At 38.2% G+C, this 22,891-nt stretch overlaps 2 protein-coding genes and 1 long non-coding RNA gene across 4 annotated transcripts; 2 read left to right on the top strand and 1 right to left on the bottom strand.

Annotated features, from left to right (window-relative positions):
- The first annotated feature begins 81 nt into the window (after nt 1-81).
- Nucleotides 82-8,679, top strand: cand2 (cullin-associated and neddylation-dissociated 2 (putative)). Its single transcript, XM_059544038.1, has 15 exons — nt 82-265; nt 713-856; nt 938-1,092; nt 1,167-1,290; nt 2,485-2,741; nt 2,920-3,025; nt 3,399-3,544; nt 3,736-4,022; nt 4,102-4,243; nt 4,908-6,410; nt 6,556-6,651; nt 6,751-6,920; nt 7,090-7,254; nt 7,390-7,497; nt 7,591-8,679. Exons 1-15 carry the CDS (start codon nt 198-200, stop codon nt 7,813-7,815), a joined length of 3,696 nt encoding a protein of 1,231 aa, XP_059400021.1. The 5' UTR covers nt 82-197; the 3' UTR covers nt 7,816-8,679.
- A 425-nt stretch (nt 8,680-9,104) lies between these two features.
- On the bottom strand, nt 9,105-11,386 carry rpl32 (ribosomal protein L32). Of its 2 annotated transcripts, none has more exons than XM_059544040.1 (4): nt 11,262-11,386; nt 10,599-10,699; nt 9,712-9,893; nt 9,105-9,289 (listed from the first exon to the last, which is right to left on the bottom strand). In XM_059544040.1, the coding sequence occupies exons 2-4, from the start codon at nt 10,692-10,694 to the stop codon at nt 9,160-9,162; spliced, it is 408 nt and encodes a 135-aa protein (XP_059400023.1). In that variant the 5' UTR covers nt 10,695-10,699; nt 11,262-11,386; the 3' UTR covers nt 9,105-9,159. The 2 variants fall into 2 exon arrangements, with proteins under 2 accessions (XP_059400023.1, XP_059400024.1); XM_059544041.1 differs by lacking the exon at nt 11,262-11,386 and adding an exon at nt 11,102-11,217.
- A 6,809-nt stretch (nt 11,387-18,195) lies between these two features.
- LOC132131760 (uncharacterized) lies at nt 18,196-19,250 on the top strand. The gene is made up of 2 exons (XR_009428940.1): nt 18,196-18,467; nt 18,574-19,250. It is a non-coding gene; the product is annotated as an uncharacterized LOC132131760 (long non-coding RNA).
- Nucleotides 19,251-22,891: the final 3,641 nt, after the last annotated feature.

Genomic DNA, 22,891 nt, shown 5'->3' with positions numbered 1-22,891 from the left:
CGCGGTTCACATCGAGTCCGACAGAGGACGCCAGAGCGAGGTCCATTAATATCGCTCATCTCTATTTATAACTGTCCCAAAGTGTCATATGTCGCAGTCTGTCCAGTGTCCAGCCAGGCGTTATGATCTTAATCAAGCTCAACTTTCTGTACTAAGTTTTAATTCTCCATTAAAGCGCAGTGCTTTAAAAAGCCAAGATGTCGAATGTCACCTTTTACATTTCCAATCTTTTGGAAAAAATGACATCCACTGACAAAGACTTTCGGTAAGACTAAGTGTGTGGTGTATACGCATGACTAACTTAGTGTTAACAGAAATAGGCCGATGACAAAGCAAAGGCCTGCAGTTTTTATATAAAGCTCAATCAACTTTTTATATCTGAATAACTTTTAGATTCTATGCCTTGAAACTCTTAACTGGATTAAACATTAACTTTTGTAACTAAAAACTATAGCTGTTGTGAACATACTGAAAACAATTATTTGTTTGCATGGATTTTTAACTATTCTATATCAAACTTAAATATTAAATTAATCAACATTAATGATAACTTCCTACAGAATTTGGTTTTTAATTAGTTGTTCTCAAACTGTTTTGCTATGTAAGCTTTTCAGATAGCAAATAAAGTACTGTGGTGCTACCTTAGTATTATTTACCATGGTAAAACCATTGCAATGTGGATTTGAAGTACATCAAAAGTGATTTCTATCAGGTTTATGGCAGCCAATGACCTGATGATGGAGCTCCAGAAGGACTCAATCAAACTGGACGAGGAAAGCGAGAGGAAAGTTGTGGCGATGCTACTCAAACTTCTGGAGGACAAAAATGGAGAAGTGCAAAACTTGGCTGTCAAATGGTATTGTTTTCACTCAGAGTTTCTTCCAAACATCTTACTTTTCAGTGATACAGTGGTCGTGATTATTTCTGGTTTGTGTAGTCTCGGTCCTTTGGTGGGAAAAGTGAAGGAGTGTCAGGTGGAGACGATGGTGGACACGCTTTGCTCCAACATGGTGTCCAACAAAGAGCAGCTGAGGGACATTTCCAGCATGGGCCTGAAGACCGTCATCGCTGAACTGCCACCATCATCTACAGGTATCAAGGTGATTTTAGAGAAATATCCATCTTTTTAAGATCTTATTAGTCTTAGTTGTTGTATTGTGTTGAAGGTTTGAGCCTCACAGTCAACGTCTGTAAGAAAATCACGTCCCAGTTGATTGGAGCCATGGGAATGCAAGACGATGTGTCCATTCAGCTGGAGGCTTTGGATATTCTCTCCGACATGTTGGGCAGGTTAGTTAACACGTCTTGCATGTAAGTGTTTATGATCATCCACCCATCCCCTGATAGCACACATACATCTCAGAGACGTCTATTTGACATTAATCTGCTAGATTGTTTGCTCATCTGCAATACGTCTATAGGATGTTTCCTATCAGATGTCAGATAGACATTTAGATGTATTTAAGATGTTTAGCATTTAGAATGGATGTAAAACTGACCTCTTAAAGATGTCTATTAGATGTCAAATAGAAGTTCAGGTTTATGATGTAGAAAGAAGTGTAAAACTGTCATCTTAGAGACATCTATCAGATGTCAAATAGACGTTTAGATGTATTTGATGTTTATGATTCAGAATGAATGTAAAACTGACATCTTAAAGACGTTTATCAGATGTCAAATAGACATTTAGATGATGTATTGAAGTTGTTTTTGACTCAGAATGAATGTAAAATTTACATCTTAAAGACATCTATCAGATGTCAAATAGACATTTAGATTTATTTAAAATGTTTATGATTTATAATGAAAGTAAAACTTATCTTAAAGACATCTATCAGATGTCAAATAGATGTTTAGAAGATGTATTTAAGATGTTTATATTTATAATGAATGTAAAACATCTTAAAGGCATCTATCAGATGTCAAATAGACATTTAGATTTGATGTTTATGATTTAGAATGAATGTAAAACTGACATCTTAAAGACGTTTATCAGATGTCAAATAGACATTTAGATGATGTACTGAAGATGTTTATATTTAGAATGAATGTAAAACTGACATCTTAAAGACGTTTATCAGATGTCAAATAGACGTTTAAATGTATTTGATGTTTATGATTTAGAATGAATGTAAAACTGACATCTTAAAGACGTCTATCAGATGTCAAATAGACATTTAGATGTATTTAAAATGTTTATGATTTAGAATGAATGTAAAACTGACATCTTAAAGACATCTATCAGATGTCAAATAGACGTTTAGATGTATTTAAGATGTTTATGATTTAGAATGAATGTAAAACTGGTATCTTAAAGACGTCTATCAGATGTCTAACATACGTTTAGAAGATTTATTCAAGATGTTTATATTTAGAATGAATGTAAAACTGACATCTTGTACACAGCAGATGAAGTGATCTTTAACAGACATCTTGCAGACGTACCTGTGCTATCTGGGATCAGTCTTATACATTATTTGACAGGTTGAGCACTGCTCTGGTGAACTTCCATCAGTCGATTCTGACCAGCCTCCTCGCTCAGCTTACGAGTCCTCATATGGCTGTGAGGAAACGCTCTATAATTGCTCTGGGTCACCTGGTGCCCAGTTGTAGCCCGGCTTTGTTCACGCGGCTCACCGAACACCTCATGGGCGAACTGTCCCGCGGACCGCCCACCGCCAGCGTCCGCACCTACATCCAGTGCCTGGCTACGGTCAGCAGACGAGGAGGACACAGGATTGGTGAGCTGATTCAATATTTCTGCTAGAATTCTGTCCTTCGGTGTTGAGGGCCAAAGAGACTAACAGAATGTAATGAATCATAATAAGTACTAAAATGTCTTTTGGAGATTTTGAATATTACATGGACATTACATTTTGAATATGAAAGTGTAGTAATATTGAGTCTTATGATCTGAAGGTGAACACCTGCAAACGATTGTGCCAATGGTGGTGAAATTTTGTAACGTGGAGGATGATGAGCTACGCGAGTTCTGCTTTCAAGCTTTTGAAGCTTTTGTTAGCAGGTAAAACTGTTTCTATTTTATTTCTTTATTAATTGGTCAAAAACTTAAACTTACTTTTTTTTCCAACACGAGTCAATGTTGTTGTTGTTGTTTTTTGTTTTTTTAATTGCATCATATCTTACAAGTATTTTAATATCTTGGTTTATTATTTTGGTTTAAAATTTAATATTTTGTCATTATTTTACATTTTAGTATTTTTTTACCCCCCCCCCCCTTTATGTTACTGTTGCTAATTACATTGTTTTGTCATTTTTGCAGCATTGTATTATATTTTTTCCCAGTATAAATTATATACTTTCTTTCATTTTTTTCATTTTATATGTTAAATTATAGCATATTATTTTATATGTGTATATGTGTCTGATACTAACAGATGTCCGAAGGAAATGTCTCCTAACATACAAGCAATCATCAAGTTATGTTTGAAGTACATCACCTATGACCCCAATTACAACTACGATGCTGATAATGATGAGGATGACAGCATGGACGTTGAGGACAAAGAGGATGAAGATCAAGGTGATTTTTGACCATTATTATGCATCTTTAGGAGGAATAATTCCATCTTTAAACAAAAAACAGTATTTCTTTTTTTTTTTTTTTTTTTTAACAAATTATTAATAATGGTAAATACAAATTCAAGTTTATTTATCTATAAGATGAGGCAGATGGCTGATGTTTTTCACAGTCAGCACACTTGTAATCTATAGAGTCTGATGATGAATATAGTGATGATGATGACATGAGCTGGAAGGTGCGGCGTTCCTCTGTGAAATGTCTGGAGGCGATAATCAGCAGCCGCAGGGATCTGCTGGTGGAGCTTTATGGATCTGTAGGCCCAACGTTGGTGTCCCGTTTCAAAGAGCGTGAGGACAATGTTAAAACTGACATTTTCTCAGCCTTCGTGGCTTTGCTCAGACAGACCAGACGCCCTCATGGTCCCATTCTGGACACAGGGGCTAAAGAGGAGCCTGCAATTTCTCTCTTGAAGAAACAGGTACTAATGTTTGCAGGTTATCGACCCAACTTACATCTGGTGCATATCTCCTAAAAATTGCTCTGACCTGCTCTCACAGGTACCTACAGTTGTAAAAGCTTTACACCGACAGCTAAAGGAGAAAAGCATGAGATGTAGGCAAAGCTGCTTCAGTCTCCTGACAGAAATGGCCAATGTACTGCCTGGTCAACTGGGAGAACACATACCAGCCCTCGTTCCAGGTCTGTTTAAAAAAGATTTAGTATAAAATGCTATGCTAACACCCTGTTTACATTGTAAAAGAGCATCTGAAAGTCAAAAGCCAGTAGAACGCATTATAACCAGTGATACTGTCTTAAATGGATGCAAAGCAATGAGTTACCAATTGTAAACTGATGCCCCATTTGACTTGTGACATGAAGGACAAACTGATTTGGAGAATTCACAAAACTATAGTCACACCCATTGTAAACATGGTGTCAAGTCGCTATTCTGAGTAAGAACAGCTAACATGCTTACTTCAGATTGTCTATTGCTAATGGGCACTAAGTTCTAGTCAAAGATGTTCTTTTCTTGCTCTAGTTTCAACAAGTACATAATAGTCTAGTTCAAGGGTCCTTAACTCTGGTCCTCGAGATCCACTTTCCTGCAGAGTTTAGGTCCAACCCTAATCAAACACATCTGAACATGCCAATTAAGATCTTCAGGATTACTACAAAGTTGCAAGTACAGTAGGTGTGTTTAATCCAGGTTGGAGCAAAACTCTGCAGGAAAATGGATCTCAAGGTCTAGGGTTGATGAAGCCTGGTATAGTCCAAATTTGCCTTTGGACCTCTTGCATTTGAACCAATTTGGTGGCATATTATTTCAGTGTATACATTCATTTCAGCTTTTATCTCTCTTTAGGTATTATTTACTCCTTGACAGACAAGTCAACCTCTTCAAATCTGAAAATTGATGCCCTTGCTTTCCTCAATGTTCTCTTAAGTAGCCACAACCCAGAGATCTTCCACCCACACATTAACGTCATCTTACCACCGGTCATCCAATGCGTGGAAGACCCGTTTTATAAGATCACATCTGAGGCCCTCCAAGTCACCCAGCAGATCGTCAAGCTCATGCGCCCACTGGACAAGCCCGTCTCTTTTGATGCCAAACCCTACATTAAGATTGTGTTTGCCTGCACCTTGAAGAAGTTAAAGGCGGCTGACATAGACCAAGAAGTGAAAGAGCGAGCCATTTTCTCCATGGGTCACATTTTGAGTCATTTTGGTGACCAGCTTGGTGCTGACCTGCAGCCCACCTTGCAGATATTTCTGGAAAGGCTTAAAAATGAAATCACCAGACTTGTCGCAGTGAAGACTTTGACCCTTGTTGCTTCCTCGCCACTTAAAATCGACTTAAGGCCCATTTTAACGGAGGGGATACCAATGCTTGGATCCTTCTTACGGAAAAACCAGCGAGCCCTTAAGTTGAACACGATAACGGCCCTGAATGTTATGGTCACAAACTACAGTGACAGCTTCAAGCCGCCTTTGATAGACTCCATACTGAGTGAGGTACCTGCTTTGATTCAGGAGAGTGATATGCATATCTCACAAGTAGCAATAACGCTGATCACCTGTATGGCCAAAGTTTGCCCTTCCTCTTTGAGCAAGATTGGGGGGACAATTTTACCTGAAGTGCTTAACTTAGTCCATTCACCACTGCTACAAGGAGGTGCTCTTAATTCCTTACTTGAGTTCTTCAAGGTTCTTGTAGCCACAAAGGCAAACAACATGAGTTACAGTGACCTTCTGAAAGCCTTGAGGGGGCCTTTCTATGATTCAAGGTCAACTGACTCCATGTCCATGCATAAACAGTCCTACTACTCGGTGGCCAAGTGTGTAGCAGCCTTGTCAATGGCCTGTCCCAAAGAGGCTTCTGGAGTGGTCACCAACCTTATCCAGGATGTTAAGAAACCCAAATCTTCAGAGTCTGTGAGAATTCTCTCGTTGCTGTGCCTTGGGGAAATTGGACGTTTTATGAACTTCGAAGGGCAGAAGGAACTGAAGGGAGTCATAATGGAAGCCTTCGGATCTCCTAACGAGGAAGTCAAGTCTGCCGCATCTTTTGCTTTGGGAAACATTTGTGTCGGAAACCTGGGAGAGTACTTGCCATTCATGCTCAAGGAGATCGGAAGCCAGCCAAAGAGACAGTACCTACTTCTGCACTCCCTCAAGGAAATGATTAGCGCTCTGTCAGCCGAAAGTCTCAAGCCTCATGTCGAGAACATCTGGGATCTGCTGTTCAAGCACTGTGAATGTGCAGAAGAGGGTACTCGCAATATAGTAGCCGAATGTTTGGGGAAACTCACACTGGTCAGTCCATCTGAACTCATACCAAGGCTAAAGAAACAACTGTCCTCAGGTAATAAGAGATTAAATTTTATATTGAACTTAGATGATAATAGGCTAGTTTTAAACATATATTCTTAAAATGCAGTTTTAAGCATGAACAATTTGATATACATAATTAGGCTGTACAAGCAAGTCAATATGTATTGTTCTTCCAGGGTCTCCTCTTTCCCGCAGTACGGTTGTAACTGCAGTGAAGTTCACTATTGTAGAGCACCCCATGCCCATAGACTCACTCCTCAAAGGATGCATTGGTAAATTATATATATTTTTTACTTGTATATCGGTAAATGAATGACAGATACTGTCTTAAAACCTTGCACTTATGGCTTAGTTTGTAATTCCACTATTAGGTGACTTCCTGAAAACACTCCAAGACCCTGACCTCAATGTTCGGCGGGTGGCTTTAGTCATGTTCAATTCAGCCGCCCACAACAAACCCTCCCTGATCCGTGGACTTCTGACATCACTTCTCCCACATCTATACAAAGAGACCCAGATCAGAAAAGACCTTGTTAGAGAGGTACAAACTATGAATGTTAAAAACATGTGGAAACTGCCATATAAAACAATGTGTAGAATTTGGGAAATACTATTATTATTAAATCCTGTAAAAGAAATGCAAATTCTATACAAGGTTAAATTCTGTGTTGTGATCTTTTCAAATTCTGGCATGTTAAATCACATCTCAGGTTGAGATGGGCCCCTTCAAGCACACAGTAGATGATGGTTTGGACGTCCGTAAGGCGGCGTTTGAATGCATGTATACTCTGCTGGACAGCTGCATGGACTGTTTGGACATTTTTGAATTTCTGAACCATGTTGAAGAAGGCCTGAAAGATCACTATGACATTAAAGTAAGTGTATTTTCAGTGAGGTAGCAGTCGAATGCATTGCTTTATGCTTAAATGTTGTCTGTTACATGTGTTAGTGGAAAGAAAAAAAGTATCTTTCCCTTTTAAGATGCTCACGTTTCCATTGTTCTTTTTTAGATGCTGACCTTCATTATGCTCGCCAGACTTTCTAAACTCTGTCCTGCCGCTGTAGTACAAAGACTGGACAGATTAGTGGAACCACTGAAAGCTACTTGCACTACAAAAGTAAGGTTTAACATGACAGCAGTTTGTAACAAAAATATGGGATGTTGCCTTATATAGTTGTCAGTAAACAATTATCTTTTTTTGAATACAAAGGTAAAAGCCGGTTCAGTGAAGCAAGAGTTTGAGAAACAGGAAGAGCTGAGGCGCTCTGCCATGCGTGCAGTCGCCGCCCTGCTGTCCATCAGCGAGGTGGAAAAGAGCCCTGCTATGGCAGACTTTGCCAATCAGATCAGAAGCAACACAGAGATGGCCACCATCTTTGAGAGCCTGCAAGGAGACCCCTTAACAGGGGTTGTGGAATCGATGGACACCAGTTAGGACCCTCAACTACAGTTTACCTTGTAGTTTGTGCAGAGATGGCATAAGTACACACATCCTTCACTCAAGTAGAAGTACAGATACTGCAGTATCTGACTACACTTTTTCACTCAAGTTAAAATTATAGAAGTGTATGCTCCGACATGTACTTTAGTAAAAAAGTAGCCATTACCACTAAACGTGTTAGTGTCACGCTGGTAACTGGAACTCACATCATATTAATAGAATACAAAATAAATTACAATTCAGATATTGTTAGCTAATGGATGTATCCAGGCTGATCAACCACAATGCAGAAAACAAGCAGAGAAAAGACCAGAAAAGAACTCTATTCGCCAAAATTATACTTTAAAAATGGCAAAATTTAGGTGAGTTCTATTGGAAGTTTTATTGAAATGCAAAGACAATTAGAGTGCAAGCACAATTTACTCTTGTTTACCCTCTGTAATTATGTCATTAGAAATATCCAAGGTTTTATTATAAAACCTTATAATAGAAAAGTGTCACCGTAATTTTTTTATTTTTTGTCAGGAAATGGTATCCATCTGAAATGAAAACTTCAAAATGCATATCCAGCACAATTTAACAAATCACCTTTCAAGGATAAAGGACTTTTATAAAAAAGTCACCCAAGATTAAAAATGTGTAAGTCACCTTGGAATGGCTTATTGTGATTACAAACATTTAAAAAACACACGGGATGAGTCTTCTTTTCAATACATATGCATATCTAAAAACAAAACAAAAAACTGTATTCTCTACACTGTAGAAAAACGTATGGATATGGATGTTAACTTCCAATTTCTTTTAAAGAAATTATTTTTTCTTATTTTACCTAATGAAACAATAAACATACAATTTGGACATTATGGCTTTTCTGTGTTCTTCAAAACATCTCAGGTATTTTTATAAAAATAAAGTATATTTATATCAGTGTTAATCAGCTTAGCCTTTGTTTGTGGTTGCAGAACCTGCAATGGACTAGTTTTGATTAAAAAAAAAAAGCTTGAAGCATATTATTACAGAACCTGCGTTTTCTAGGGCAGGGGTTTCCAACTCTGTTCCTGGAGCCCAACCATCAGAGCACATTTTGCATGTCTCCCTAAACACATCTGATTCAGGTCATCAGCTCATTAGTAGTCTCCAAGACCTGCATCCAAAATTACATACTTCCTAGCTATATACACTCAATGATTTGACAATGACCGAAAACTGCTTTCAAACAGGCTTCTTGTTCTCAAACGGATAATGTTGCCTCCTGGAGCAGACAGTAACTAGACAATAAAGACAAGACTAGTTTCACTTTTTTTCCCATTTTATTGAAAATACAACAAGACAACCAGATTATTCGTTCTCCTCGCTGCGGAGTCTGGCGTTGGGGTTTGTAACCTTAATGGCCAACTGAGCGGCCCTCTCTACAATGAGCTTCCTGTTCTTTGAAGACACATTGTGGGCGATCTCTGCACAATGGGACCTACAGAGAAAAGATAAGATGATCACACGTTCTTCTTATTTTAAAAACTATTTCAAATGCAGCATTCATCACTGACACTCAAGTTCACACAACCTAGTTTTATTCATAAGAGGAGACCCAAATACAAGCACTAGTCACTTGTTGCAGATTATCTTCCACCTGCTGGCTATGGCAAGAGCTAGAGGTGGAATGGGCATTTCCTCCGCCATGCTATTTCTCCGAATTCAACACCTGAGATGAATACGGGCAATTCAGCAGGTATGATCGGAGAGATACAGACAGTCCAAACCACTTTAAACAAATACAATCTACTAGTTACATATCACCAAGACCACAACAAACACATTAAAACATTCAAAGATTTTATATATGTAATATGAAACACTTAGATAAAATTGGCAATAGATTAAAAAAAAACTTACTTGTTGCTCATCATGAGGACTTCAAGTTCCTTGATATTGTGGACCAAGAACTTCCTGAATCCAGAGGGCAGCATGTGTTTGGTCTTCTTGTTACTCCCATAACCGATGTTGGGCATCAACATCTGACCCTTGAAGCGTCTGCGCACTCTGTTGTCGATACCTCTGGGCTTCCTCCAGTTTTTCTACAGAGAGCATTCATTTTAGATCAAGGATGTAAGTGAAGGCTAAATTCACATGGAGTTCTCCATTAGAAGTGGTTTAAAAGAATATTGAACCACTTTAGTTGATCTCTTAACATGAATAAATGTGGGCAGTGCATTTGAAAAGCATACAAAATGTAGTGCTCCAAGATCTTTAGAGAACTTGCTACAAGAGCGCTTTCGGATCTTCAGATCAATGGCCTTCCATGATCTGTCCAGCAATTATTAAATATAACTTAATAAATCCACTGCACATTTTTATTTTTTAATAAATCAGGGAAAGTACGAAGTTTTAAGTCACAATGAAACCAAAGTAGCCACAGATCTTTTCTTCCTATTTACTACACACCCAGGTTAAAATGATCAAAAGAAAACGTTTAATAAATCAATTATTCACAATATCTACTGTATGCACTTTAACACACAACATACCAGCTTCTGTGGCTGTTTCACAGCAATAAACATTTAAAAAATGTATTTTTTGCTTAATATCGTTATGTAGTTTAACTGCTAAAAACATTCTTCTATGTGGGTCACCTTGGAAAGGCTTATTCAGATAAGCATTTCATGCCAACACTGACTAGAAGTCTTCACTTCGTGACAACCCTGTGATTTTTATTCCTGCAACTTTTCTAAGCCTAGAAAGAAACCAGGACTGCAAGCTCCAGGATATTCCAGACTCCCCACCTTGATCTTGACATAGCGGTCGGACTGATGTCTGATGAACTTCTTGGTCCTCTTCTTGAGGATTTTAGGTCTGGTTAGGGGTCTGAGTTGAACCATGGTGCCTACGGAGTCAACATGCAGAAATGAATGAGACACTGCGTTCAAAAACACAGATCTACAACACAAATACCAAACTAAATACAATAAATCATTCTATTTGACAAATGACATGCAACTTTGACTAAATCGATTTACTTTAGCATGTATGTTAGCAACATTAGCTAGCTGTAAACTCTTCTCCAAGACCTATGATGTCAATAAGAATAAACTACAGCGTGCAATAAAGTATAAGCTTGGCGCAGATATCTGACGTTTACACACTACACGCAACACACACAATACATGTAACCAGCTCTGAATCATCTAGTTAGATTAAAATGCCTCTGTTGAGAGGTTACAGCGAGCAGAACAGTATTATTTCCATCTCGTGCCCGCGGTGTCACGCGCATCACAGCCGTGTAGACCCCGAGTGTTGTTTCATGTTAATATCGCCTGCCCTATCGCTCTAGGAGTCACAATATAAGCGCGTGTGAACACAGTGGACGCTAATGCAGCGCCGCACACTGCGGATCGCTCATCTTAATCACAATGTAAAAGGATGAATTCAGATTTTGATGCGCTCACCGTTCGGCCTGTCTCTACCGAAGACAGTCCTGGAGAAGAGAAGGAACTGACGCAGCGACGCCCCGCAAAGGACATTGGGAGCGGAAGTCGCTCCTGCTCTGAAATGTGGCCGTGCACAACATGTGTTAAACCAGAGAATGTCTGGTTAAACTGATTTTTGTTACATTTACGTTGCGCCTTATGCACAGGCTTATAACTAATATAGCAAAACAGCTAAATTGATTAAATGTTATTTAAATTATTACATGTTAGAACCGCTTATCTATAATAGATCTATTTGGACAGTGGTTAAAATATATAAAAATATTTTCTAGATCTAGAACGCCTTCAAGCTTCAATATATAAAGCTTGAAGACATGTTCTAGATCTAGAAAATATTTTTATATATTATATATATATATATAGACAAACAACACTTTCTCCCCTTTTTAGCATTTTTCTTTCTTTCTAAATTTGTGCTTTCATTCTTAGTTAGCTATATGTAGGCTACCATATTAAGTGTGTATTTTGCATTTATTTTTTACTGTATGTATATTTATAGCAATATTGGCAAATATATATATATTTGACAGGGTTTTTGACAGCCAATGCTGATGCCGATATCTTGAAAATCGGGGCCGATATGAAGCTGATATAATTAATTTTTTTATTAATATTTAACAATGGATTACAAAATAAATGTGTCAAATAAACATACTTTAAATGACAAAGTATTTTTCACAAATACATAAATATTTAATACAAATATAATTTAAAAGGAAGTAAGCACTTTAACCAACAGTGGACTCAGTATTCTGGGGGGTTTGTGTGCATTGGGAATCATATTTTTCAAATAAAGCGAGGGTAACATTCATTTAACATATAGCACACAGAGAAAATAACATGAATATGACAGTGGGCAAATGCAAAGAGCGCAGCATAATTTGAAATATATATACATATATTGCTTATCCATTTTCATGAAAAATTATATATCTTTTTAGGGGGGGAAACATAGATATGTAGGCCTATCCACCTTTTTTTTGTCCCATAAGAGCGAGTGCGGTCGTGTCTGGCTTCCGGTCTCATCCTCTTCCAGCTATTTCAAAACAGTGCTTGTTTTGCTGCTTGATATTGCAAACTGGTTTTTCTTACGATATTATTTCAATGTATTATATTAATTATGAACACACTTGTTCGTAGTGCAACCAGTTTTACCTTTTAATGCACTTTGTTATTCTTCTCGTTCTTTCCCTACAGTGGCTAATGAACTGGAAGTCTCACACATTCACAGAAAGCAGCTTAATTATAAAAAATGAGGTGGATAGGTAGATGCCTCATTCAACAGCTCAAAGCATATAGATGCATCCGCCATTGTGCAATGGTCAACTCGACGTCATTCACCATATAATCAATGAATATTCAAGAATGGGAGGGAGTGGTGGAACCAAAGATAAGGACTGTAGCATCTTCGAATAGCCATTGATTACTTTGGTGAATGACTTTAAGTTGACCCTTCCAACAGACAGCGGGTGGCTTACGCGTAACGGGCGATACAAACAGTCGCTAATGAGGCATCTACTTACACATATCTATGGAATAAACACCCCTAATCCTAACCGTCAGTAGGCTGTAAACCGATCATACAAAATCACACAAATAAGATTGTACGAATTCATACTAATTAGCCAGGGGCCTTAGGCTCCAGCCCATGTTGCCCTTCAGGATAAAGCGGCCCTGAGCGTGCGGCACAGTTATTTTGTCTGCCACTTTAAATGCTCAAGCTCGTTAAAGTCTGGTGGATTCTGATTTGCTGTTCATGTTTTTATCATATCGCCTTTTGTGATATGGACTTCACTATCCTCACATTAGAATGATTATCAAAACTGTATAGTTATCATCCTTGCGTGAACAAGCCTATAGAATGATTATTGAAACTTTATAGTTGTATTTATCATATTTATTATTATAGTTATCGTCCTCGGTGTAACAATGGGCCTTTACTTAGTACTATGTCCAGTAGTCTTCATGCCAGAGATCACTACGTAGAACACTAGTATCCCATGATGCAATGCATTCAACTGGACTACAACATACAAAAACTGTAATAAAAAAATACTAACTATATTCATATCTGAGATGATTAAAACTCACAAGATTAAAAATGTAATGAGGCCTTGTGTGTTCTGCTGTTTGTCCATCATTGCACAATATACGTAGCTATAGTCATGTGCTATACACGAAAATTGCGGAAACGTCTATTTGACGTCTGAATTACATCTGCTAGACGTGTTTGCTCATCTGCAGTACTGCAGACGTTTCCTATCAGATGTCAAATAGACGTTTAGAAGATGTCTTTAAGATGTTGCGGAAGATTTTTATTAATAAGATTTTACTCAATCCAGTATAATCAAGATGAATCACATATATGCATACGTGTCTTATTCCATTATAATCATATAGCCTTTGTGACTTGGCTTATTGGTGTAAGATTGGACTGCTTTTAGTGATTTTAAAACATTGTATCGCCCATGGATTAGATCACGACCATTGAACTGCTGTGTGTCTCTCTTCGTCCCTTCTATCTGTCGTATATATTCATCCAAAGGCAAATTTCGACAGATCACTTGACATTATTTTTAATCTCTCCCACAAGCTTGATCTACTGTCTCCGGATGCTCCTAAGTTTATTTTAGGAGATTTTAATAACTGTCCTGTGAAAAAGTGCTTACGCACATATTATCAGTACGTCAACTGTCCCTCCCGGAAAAATAAGTTTTTAGACTTATGCTATGGAACTGTCAAAGACGCTTATTCGTCATCATTGCTTCCACCACTAGGGGCATCTGACCACAATGTGGTTTATCTCCGGCCTACATATCAGAGACTCATGCAAAGGGAGAAGCCCCAAGAACACTCAGTGAAAGTATGGAATAATGACAGTATTATGGCCCTGCAGGGCTGTTTTGATTGCACAAATTGGGACATTTTTAAATGCCCTGATATAAATGAACAAGTGGAAACAATATCTGAATACATCAATTTCTGTGTAGACTCAGTCATTCCCATAAAAACCATTTAAGTATTTCCAAATGACAAGCCCTGGATCTCCAATAAATTAAAGCATTTTATAATTGAAAAGAAAAATGCATACAGGAATCAGGATGATATAGTTAAAAGGACATGGAAAGGGCAAACCAGCTTAACGCCTTCTTCTGTCGTTTTGAGGTGACAGCGGTGCTGCCCCCTCCATCCTCTGTTTCTGCATGTGTATCAAATACCAGACAATTGGATGTCTTTCACTTTTTTAGACGTTGTAATCCACGGAAAAGCCCTGGCCCTGACAAAATCTGTGGTAATATCCTGAAGCACTGTGCAGAACAGTTAGCACCTGTGTTCACTGACATTTTTAATTCTTCTCTTAATCTCAGTAAAGTCCCCATCCTGTGGAAAACATCTACCATTGTACCTGTGCCAAAACTGCCAAGACCCACAGAGTTAAATGATTTCAGACCAATTGACATCATTAGTTATGAAGTGCCTGGAACCCCTGGTTAAGCGGTACATTATATCACAAACTCACCATCTTATGGACCCCTTGCAATTTGCTTATCAGTCCTCCAGGGGGGTGGACGATGCAATTCTGACATTAATGCACCTTTTGCATACTCATCTTGAGAAACCAAAGACCCATGCTAAGATTCTATTTGTGGACTTTTCATCTGCTTTTAACACCATGCAACCCAAGATACTTGCAGAAATTTTAGCCAGTGAATTCTCTCTTAACACAGGTATTATTTATTGGATCATGGATTTCCTTACCAGTAGAGTCCAGCGTGTTAGAGTGGGTTCGTTTGTGTCTGATGTGAAGATAACATACATAGGCTCTCCACAAGGATGTGTTTTATCTCCTTTATTATTTATTTTATATACAAATTCATGCACTAGCACTTTTCAAAACAGGCATTTTATTAAATATGCGGATGACACAGCTCTTGTGAGTCTGCTACAGGATGGGGAGGTAGATCATGGGCCAGTTTTAGATTCTTTTTTAGAATGGTGCAATAAGTCACACTTAATTCTAAATACCACTAAGACCAAAGAAATGTCCATAGATTTTAGAAAGTCACAGCAAACAATCGATACTTTCATCAATGGGGAGATCATTCAGGTCGTTACAAACTATAAATATCTTGGCATTGTACTGGACAACAAACTTAAATGGGACTCTTGGACTGATCTTTTGCACACTAAGACACAGCAAAGAATGTATTTCCTAAAGAAACCGTTTGTTTTTAATGTCAATAACAAAATGCTTCAGATGTTTTATACTGCTTTTATTGAAAGTGTTTTAACGTGCTGTATCATTTGTTGGTTCAGAAATGCCACAGAAGCACAGAAAGACATAATTAGAAAAACAGTCACTACTGCTAGCAAGCTACTTGGGATAACATTACCAAGCATCGAACACATTTACAAGGACAGAATGTTGAAAAAAGCCAATAACATTGTATGCGATCACACACCCCCATTAGCATCCCATTTTAATTTATTACCATCTAGGCGTCGTTTCTGCCCACCTCTTATGACCAAGAACAGATCAAAATTTTCTTTTGTACCACAAGCCATTAAGGCGTTAAATCAATTAAAATAAGCTATCTGTCCATCTGGCAGGGTTAGACCCAAGGGTATTTTTATTTGTATGTATGTATTTTAGTGTTTTGTAATGCATCGTATTGTTTTGTTATATGTTTGTCATGTAGTGCCTTGCGACTGCGCCGCAAACCCAATAAAGTTCTTCTTATTCTTCTTCTTCTTCTTGTGTGAAAGGATTGTGCCTATGTCTGCAAAAAACATCCTGACCACCACAGATAGGAAACATCTGGAAAAACATGCAATGGGCCTCTTTTCTTTACCATAGCAAGTCTCTAGGGAGGTATTAAAATTTTAAGCACAAGGAAAGGTCTGACTGTTTGGAACGCCCTGTATAGGGTGTATAATGGGATGCCACTGAGCATTCAGGAGATCTTCTTGCAGAGAACATCTCGGCTTTGTTTCTCTCTGAAATAAAGTCTATCTTCTGGAAACAAAACCCCGAGACTGTGTGATTCCTCAGATCCATGGCAGACAAAAATACACTACATTTGGCGACCACGAAGGGACTGGAAAAGAGCAGCAGAGTGGACGCCCGCTTTTGAGCTGACTGATGAGCAACACACACACACACAGTGGTGGCCACCATAGAATAAGGTAAGCATTTTTGCTTATATAATTAGTGTGTGTTGTTGACTGGTCAGTTCTGAGCGGTAAGGTCACTTAAAATCTGCTCTTCCAAATTTACAACTAATTAAATAAATAAAAATGGGGGGTTTTGTTTCCAGAAGAAAAACTGCATACACATATTTGGTTTACTGAAAGGTCTTTGAAAAAGGCCTGATTTTAATCTGGATAGTGTAGGCAGAAATACATTGCATGCAATGGTCTGTGTTCATTGTGGGCTGGGCCAATAAAAGACAGCAATACACGTGAGCCAGATGTATTATAGAAATCGCGGAAAAGTCCTTTGGCCACCGCTCTGTATTTGTAAGATACAGAGGTCTGAAACGGGAAGGCGGAAAAGTCAAATGTTAATTATTTTATTTCATTATTTTATTAACTATATTATTTTTGATTAGTCATTGGTCTCACAGCACTTCTTTAAATTCTGTGTTTTAACTAACCTTCTCAATCTGCTTTTCAATAGGTTCCAGTCCAGCCTTATGTCTTAAAGAAAACATAACTTTGACAGACAGAAGTGAGTACTTGACTCACCAATCAGATAAACATGGAGCTGAATTTGGCATAATAAGGCCTATTTCATTAACCAACTGGGGAAAAAGCACAACTGGATACTTGACAACAATGCTGAACCTTTTTTGGAAAAAATAAAATAAAATAAAAAAAGGGTAACTTGATGAACAATAGAAAAAATATATATTGTTGAGGAAATATAAATATTGGTCACTCCAGTTTGTTTAAAGGTAATTTTCTAAGGTAAAACTGAATAAAACAAAAATGAATAAAAAATATTTCTAAAATCATGAAATCACATATACTGTCACACACTGGGGATAACAAGATCTCCAATCCTCTTCTCAAAGTTGCTCATGAGCAATAACAAAAAAGTATTTGAATAAACTTTAAATTAGACAAACGAGAGACATTTGAGAAATTATAATTGGCTCTCTCAAATGCCCAATGCCTAGGCCTAATATTCTAAACAAATCAATCTATTAGATTTTGAAGAAAGAAAGAAAGAAGAAGAAGAGAAAAGAAGGTTTATAGAGAAGTGTCAAACTAAACTTTATGGTGGCTGATATTGCCCAGTTGCATGACATCTAGAAGCTATGTGGAATGATAGCAGGTCTACGCTAAGTAGAGTCTAACATCAAAGGTTTATGTTATCCTACACAAAATGTGCCATTCCACAGCTAAAATAATTTAGTTCACAATCAGCTGACATTCTGAGAAAAAAATATGTTTTTGGCCAAAAAGGGGTGTGAAAGTGTGTGAAAAAGTATGAATGATGGTTTTGTATGGCATGAAAGAGAGTGTCTGACGAGACACTGAGGTAATTCAATCAATTTGCCAAAACAGCTGTATACAAATTTGAATGTGGGCCCACAGGGCAAACTTATGCCCAGTAAAATAATGACCATGGATGAATTTGGTTAAATTTCCTGGTCAGTACCTAGGTCTTTGTTGTGGCAGAAAGAAAAACAGTGCCACACATGCGCAGCGTATAACATGGGAAGGCAGAGCAAAGCAAGCTTGCTCTGTCCACCCCACATCTGACTTTCTTTTCAGCATATCATGATGGAGCTGATTGTTTCAAAAGGATGAAATATTATCTTTCTGACTGTTAAAATAAATAAAGTGGGTTGAGTGTTTTCCAGGTCAAAAGGCCTGGAAACGGAGTAAAACCAAATTCTTTGTTATATTATAAAAAATGGGTATTCACCCTTTTCTTATTGTAAAGACAGCACTGGAATTGTGAAAGCTCAAAAAGGGGCCAAAACAGCCCTCAACCCACATTACATTTCTACAGGTCACACCAAGAAGAACAAATGGCAAGATGAGCAAAATAGCATGCTTAATAACACTAACAAAAACTCTGAAGTTTTCCATTTACAGGTGACAGCAGTTCTAGTAAGGCCAAGGAATGCTTCGCTCCATCAAAGAGAACCAGTGAGGGTGCAGATAGGATCTCAAGGGAGAGCCTTGCATTAATCAGCAAAATGGTTACAGAGTGACACCTGAGTTCACATCTCTAACCTTAAAATATGCCAACCAGCTTCAACAACTCCACACAGCATGAAGTGAGGGATGAAGGGCGTGCTAGTAACAACCCACCCTTGCCAACGATGGAAAGACCATTGCAACAACACGCAAAGAGTCTCCCTGGTGAAGATGGAATGAGAGAGTGATGGGACTGCTACTGAGATCGAAATACTTGGGAGCAGATGGGAGCCAACAAATGGAAAAGAAAAAGTGGAAAGATAATGTCAAGTAATGGCAGATGTAGAATTTGAAGGTTATGAGGAGAAGGGAAATATGGATGTAGGAGGATTTGAAGGGAAAATAGAGCAATTGAATGCAACAAATAGAATGAAAAAAGCAAAATAGAAAAGCTCGAGATTTGTAAACTGAAGAAGGAAAAGTATGTGTTATGTTTGGGGGACAATGATGTATTTATATACCAAATAATACTGCTCTAGAAGGAGCATTTAATGAAGTAATGATCAAATTGAAAAGGCTTAGAATGGTATATAAAGAAAATGTTGGAAAAGATAATAAAATGTGAGACTGGTTTGATTTAAAGTTAGGAGCATGGGGAGCATGGTTTGCTAAATTGGGAAAGTTTTTAGGAATTGCATTATTGACAGGAGATTTAATATTTTACTGTATACTTCCTATATTGAGGTCACTAGTCAAAGCCACAGCTAAGCAAATGAAATCCAAAGATGTTAAGATAATGGGAAATTGATTTTTGAGGGTAACCGGAAAGGCTCTCTATGATACATAAGGTATCTGAGCCGAAGATCAACTCTTATAATCTTGTGATATTCAATGTGTGATGTGATGTATGTATTTTTATGACTTTTATACATAACTGTGATAACCATGCTGAACCAATTGCACCTTAATGCTTATAACATTGTGTACTATTAAAGAAGGAATTAGGGAGACTGGATCTTTTACTCCCTCCTTGTCAAATTAGGAGAGAGATGTTTGGTCCAGTAATCCCTGGAATTTCATAATCTAGTCACTGGTGATAATACAATGTGACTTATTTAGTCACTAGGTAGAGTAACTAATATGACTGGATTACGGAGTAGCACTCTGGATAAAAATAATCAAATGTGAGTCTCAAAGGGGAGAATGTGGAAGATTTTTATTAATAAGATTTTACTCAATCCAGTATAATCAAGATGAATCTAGTCACATATATGCATACGTGTCTTATTCCATTATAATCATATAGCCTATATATCTGCAAAAAACATCCTGACCACCACAGATAGGAAACATCTGGAAAAAACATGCAATGGGCCTCTTTTCTTTACCATAGCAAGTCTCTAGGGAGATATTAAAATTTTAAACATAAGGAAAGGTCTGACTGTTTGGAACGCCCTGTATAGGGTGTATAATGGGAAGCCACTGAGCATTCGGGAGATCTTCTTGCAGAGAACATCTCGGCTTTGTTTCTCTCTGAAATAAAGTCTATCTTCTGGAAACAAAACCCCGAGACTGTGTGATTCCTCAGATCCATGACCATGGCAGACAAAAATGTTTGAAAAAAAGATGTTTGTAGACAGAAGATGCTTTCCAGATCAACAGATCTTTAACAGACATCTTCCAGACGTACGTGTGCTATCTGGGACATTTAAGATGACACTGTTGATTACATTTGTCCAAAAACGACTTCAGTATAAGCTACGTATGGCTAAATAATTAATAGAAGCCTAAAACTGAACAGTTGATGTTGTTATCATGCTAAACCTGAAAGATGATCGTTTCTGGAGTCGACTTCTTCCATTTAAATTCCTCAGTTTAGCCCTCGCAGTTAACTTTAAAAACACCAAGGCCCGGTTTCACAGACAGGGCTTAGACTCAGGGTTCTAAATTAACACCCGCCAACCCGCCAAATGCGGGTTAAAATTAATTTTGGCGGGTGTTAATTAAAACTTACTAGCCAGTTTGGCTGGTGATCCATGGCATGAGTCTCTGTTCTCGGTCATTTATCCCCTGGCAGCACTTCCTACATTTCCCATGAACACTGTGCTGTTAAGCTACGTAATGACGTTTCATATGCCCATTGGCTGCACGCAGTTTGCAGTTAAAACCAGCGCGAAAAAACATGGAAACGAATAGAGCGTCCATCAGAAAACACAGGGAAGAAGAACGAATCTCTTTCATCGACTGAAAGAGGAGGGAGTTAGCTATTAAAGAAAAAAATGAAGATTAAACTAAATGCGGCGGTGGTTGGGACAGATTCTGGGGGCGAAAAGAGGAACGAGGCAGGGGATGAGGATATTACGGAGCCCCGCACGTCACCTGTAGGAGAAAAAACAATCAATCCGTGGCGACGGTTTTGCAATCCATCCCCTCAGTTTATAAACCGTACTCACGAATTCATAAACTGTTCCTTCGGTTTAACAAACCGTGCCCACGAATTTCCAATCCGTGCGCTCAGATTTTGTAAACCGCACCCTCGGTTTTTGAATCTGTACCCACGAATTCATAACCTGCGCGCACACTTTCGCAATCCGTTCCCATGGATTTGTAAACCGTACTCACAGATTCATGCAGCAAGCTCCTACGTGTTAACATACAGTTTTAATGAATATTATTATGTGGAATGGGTCTACAGCAAAGTGTCTTAAGTGATTCTCTATCAAGTGTAGTACGAGGTGGAATACAAAGATTTAATAAGAAAGATGTGCATCAAAATCTTGTTAAATTTGTGATAATCTTATAATAGCACTTGATTATTATTGTACAATAAACCTGCCATTGTGACTGACTCTGGAGTAATTATTTTTCCTCTTTTGTAAGTTGTTTTGGATAAAAGATTCGTATGCATAACCTGTATAATAATATATAATAATGATAAAAATAAAAAGAAAGTTATTTGTATAATTTTAATTTGTAGGCTAAATAAATGATTACAAGACAGTAAAAATGTGTGTCATAAAATAATTCATGAATTGCTTTATTTCTAAATAACCTTTGACAGTTTTGGAAATGCTTGTGTACAATTCTTTCTTAACATGAAGACTTATTTTTGTGATTTTATTATACTAAGCTCCATCCACCCCACCCCACCCCACCTGCCGGAGTTAGATGCATGCTTCACTGTTAATATTATTATTAAATAATTAGGCCAAAAATAACATTGCATTCAGTTAGAGAGAAAAGGAATGAAAACATAACCGGCATATTATTTGTTTTGTATTGCTTTTTACCCTTATTTTCTTCTTTTTAGCGTTTATTTTTTTGGCCATAAAACACAGGCGGCTGTGTCTTATCCTATTGGTGATTAATATAAAATAAACGCTAAAAAAAAGACCTGATCGTGGTCTCGTTGGATACTATGAAAAATAATGTTTAAAGAGTAACTAAACCCTAAACCAACTTTTTTTAGTTAATGATCTATAAGAATGGGGCTTTATTAGTGCTGTTCATTGATTCGAGTAACTTTTTTGACATTTGAGTATAAAGTGTTTTAATTCTATAATATATGGTGCAAAAACGTGTGAGTGCTGCCCTCTTCAGGTTGAACGGTGGCTACTGCAGTTGATTTTCCTATTGGATGTTGCGGTGGCAAGTGACGTAAGCGGTGGCAGGTGACGTAAGCAGTTTCCAGCTCACCACGCCCCTTGGTACGAGGTACCACGCCCTTGCCCTTGACAGTATAAAACCATCAAAATCACTGTAGTGAGTCAGGAGCTGGAATTGCGAGTATTGGTAACGACCAGGATAGACTAATATAGCATCTATTTATCATAGCAATTATAGAGTTATTTAGATCTTCAAGTTAGCGTAGATTTATCTGTATTTAGTACAGTGGTCAGGATGGTACGGAGGTGTGTTGCTGGTTGCGACAGCACTGCTGGACTGCATAGTTTACCAGCAGACTTTAAAATTAAGCGCCAGTGGTTGCATGCATTTGGCCTGGAAGACCGCAAGTTCCCGCCTAGAGCTCGAGTGTGCAAACTGCGTTTTACACGGGATTGCTTCTCCAACGCAATGGAGGTGGAAATGGGCTTCTCCACACAGCTCGCGCTGAAAAGCGACGCGGTGCGGGAGTTAAGACCCCAGTTTGAGCCAGCGGCTCGAATTAATATGAACAGACACCTCGACATCCTCCACTTCAGGTAAAAGTGGGGGAGAAAAGTCCTCTACTTCAAATGATCGCTCTGTTGCAAAGCTACTTGCGTCACTACAGTCACTCTCCATTTTAGCGACTCTGACAGCAGCTGTCAATCAATCCGTCACTGCGAGTCTCAGGATCACGCCGCACTCGCTCAGCCCCGCCCTAGGTTCGTCCCCTCTATCTCCGCTGTGATCTGCCCACTTTTCAGCTTTGTCAGGATTGCCACATGTAA

Source organism: Carassius carassius, chromosome 48, assembly GCF_963082965.1.
Source record: "Carassius carassius chromosome 48, fCarCar2.1, whole genome shotgun sequence".
Classification (NCBI taxonomy): domain Eukaryota; kingdom Metazoa; phylum Chordata; class Actinopteri; order Cypriniformes; family Cyprinidae; genus Carassius; species Carassius carassius.
The sequence above is the reverse complement of the archived record's forward strand: the minus strand, read 5'-3'. Positions and strand labels throughout refer to the sequence as shown.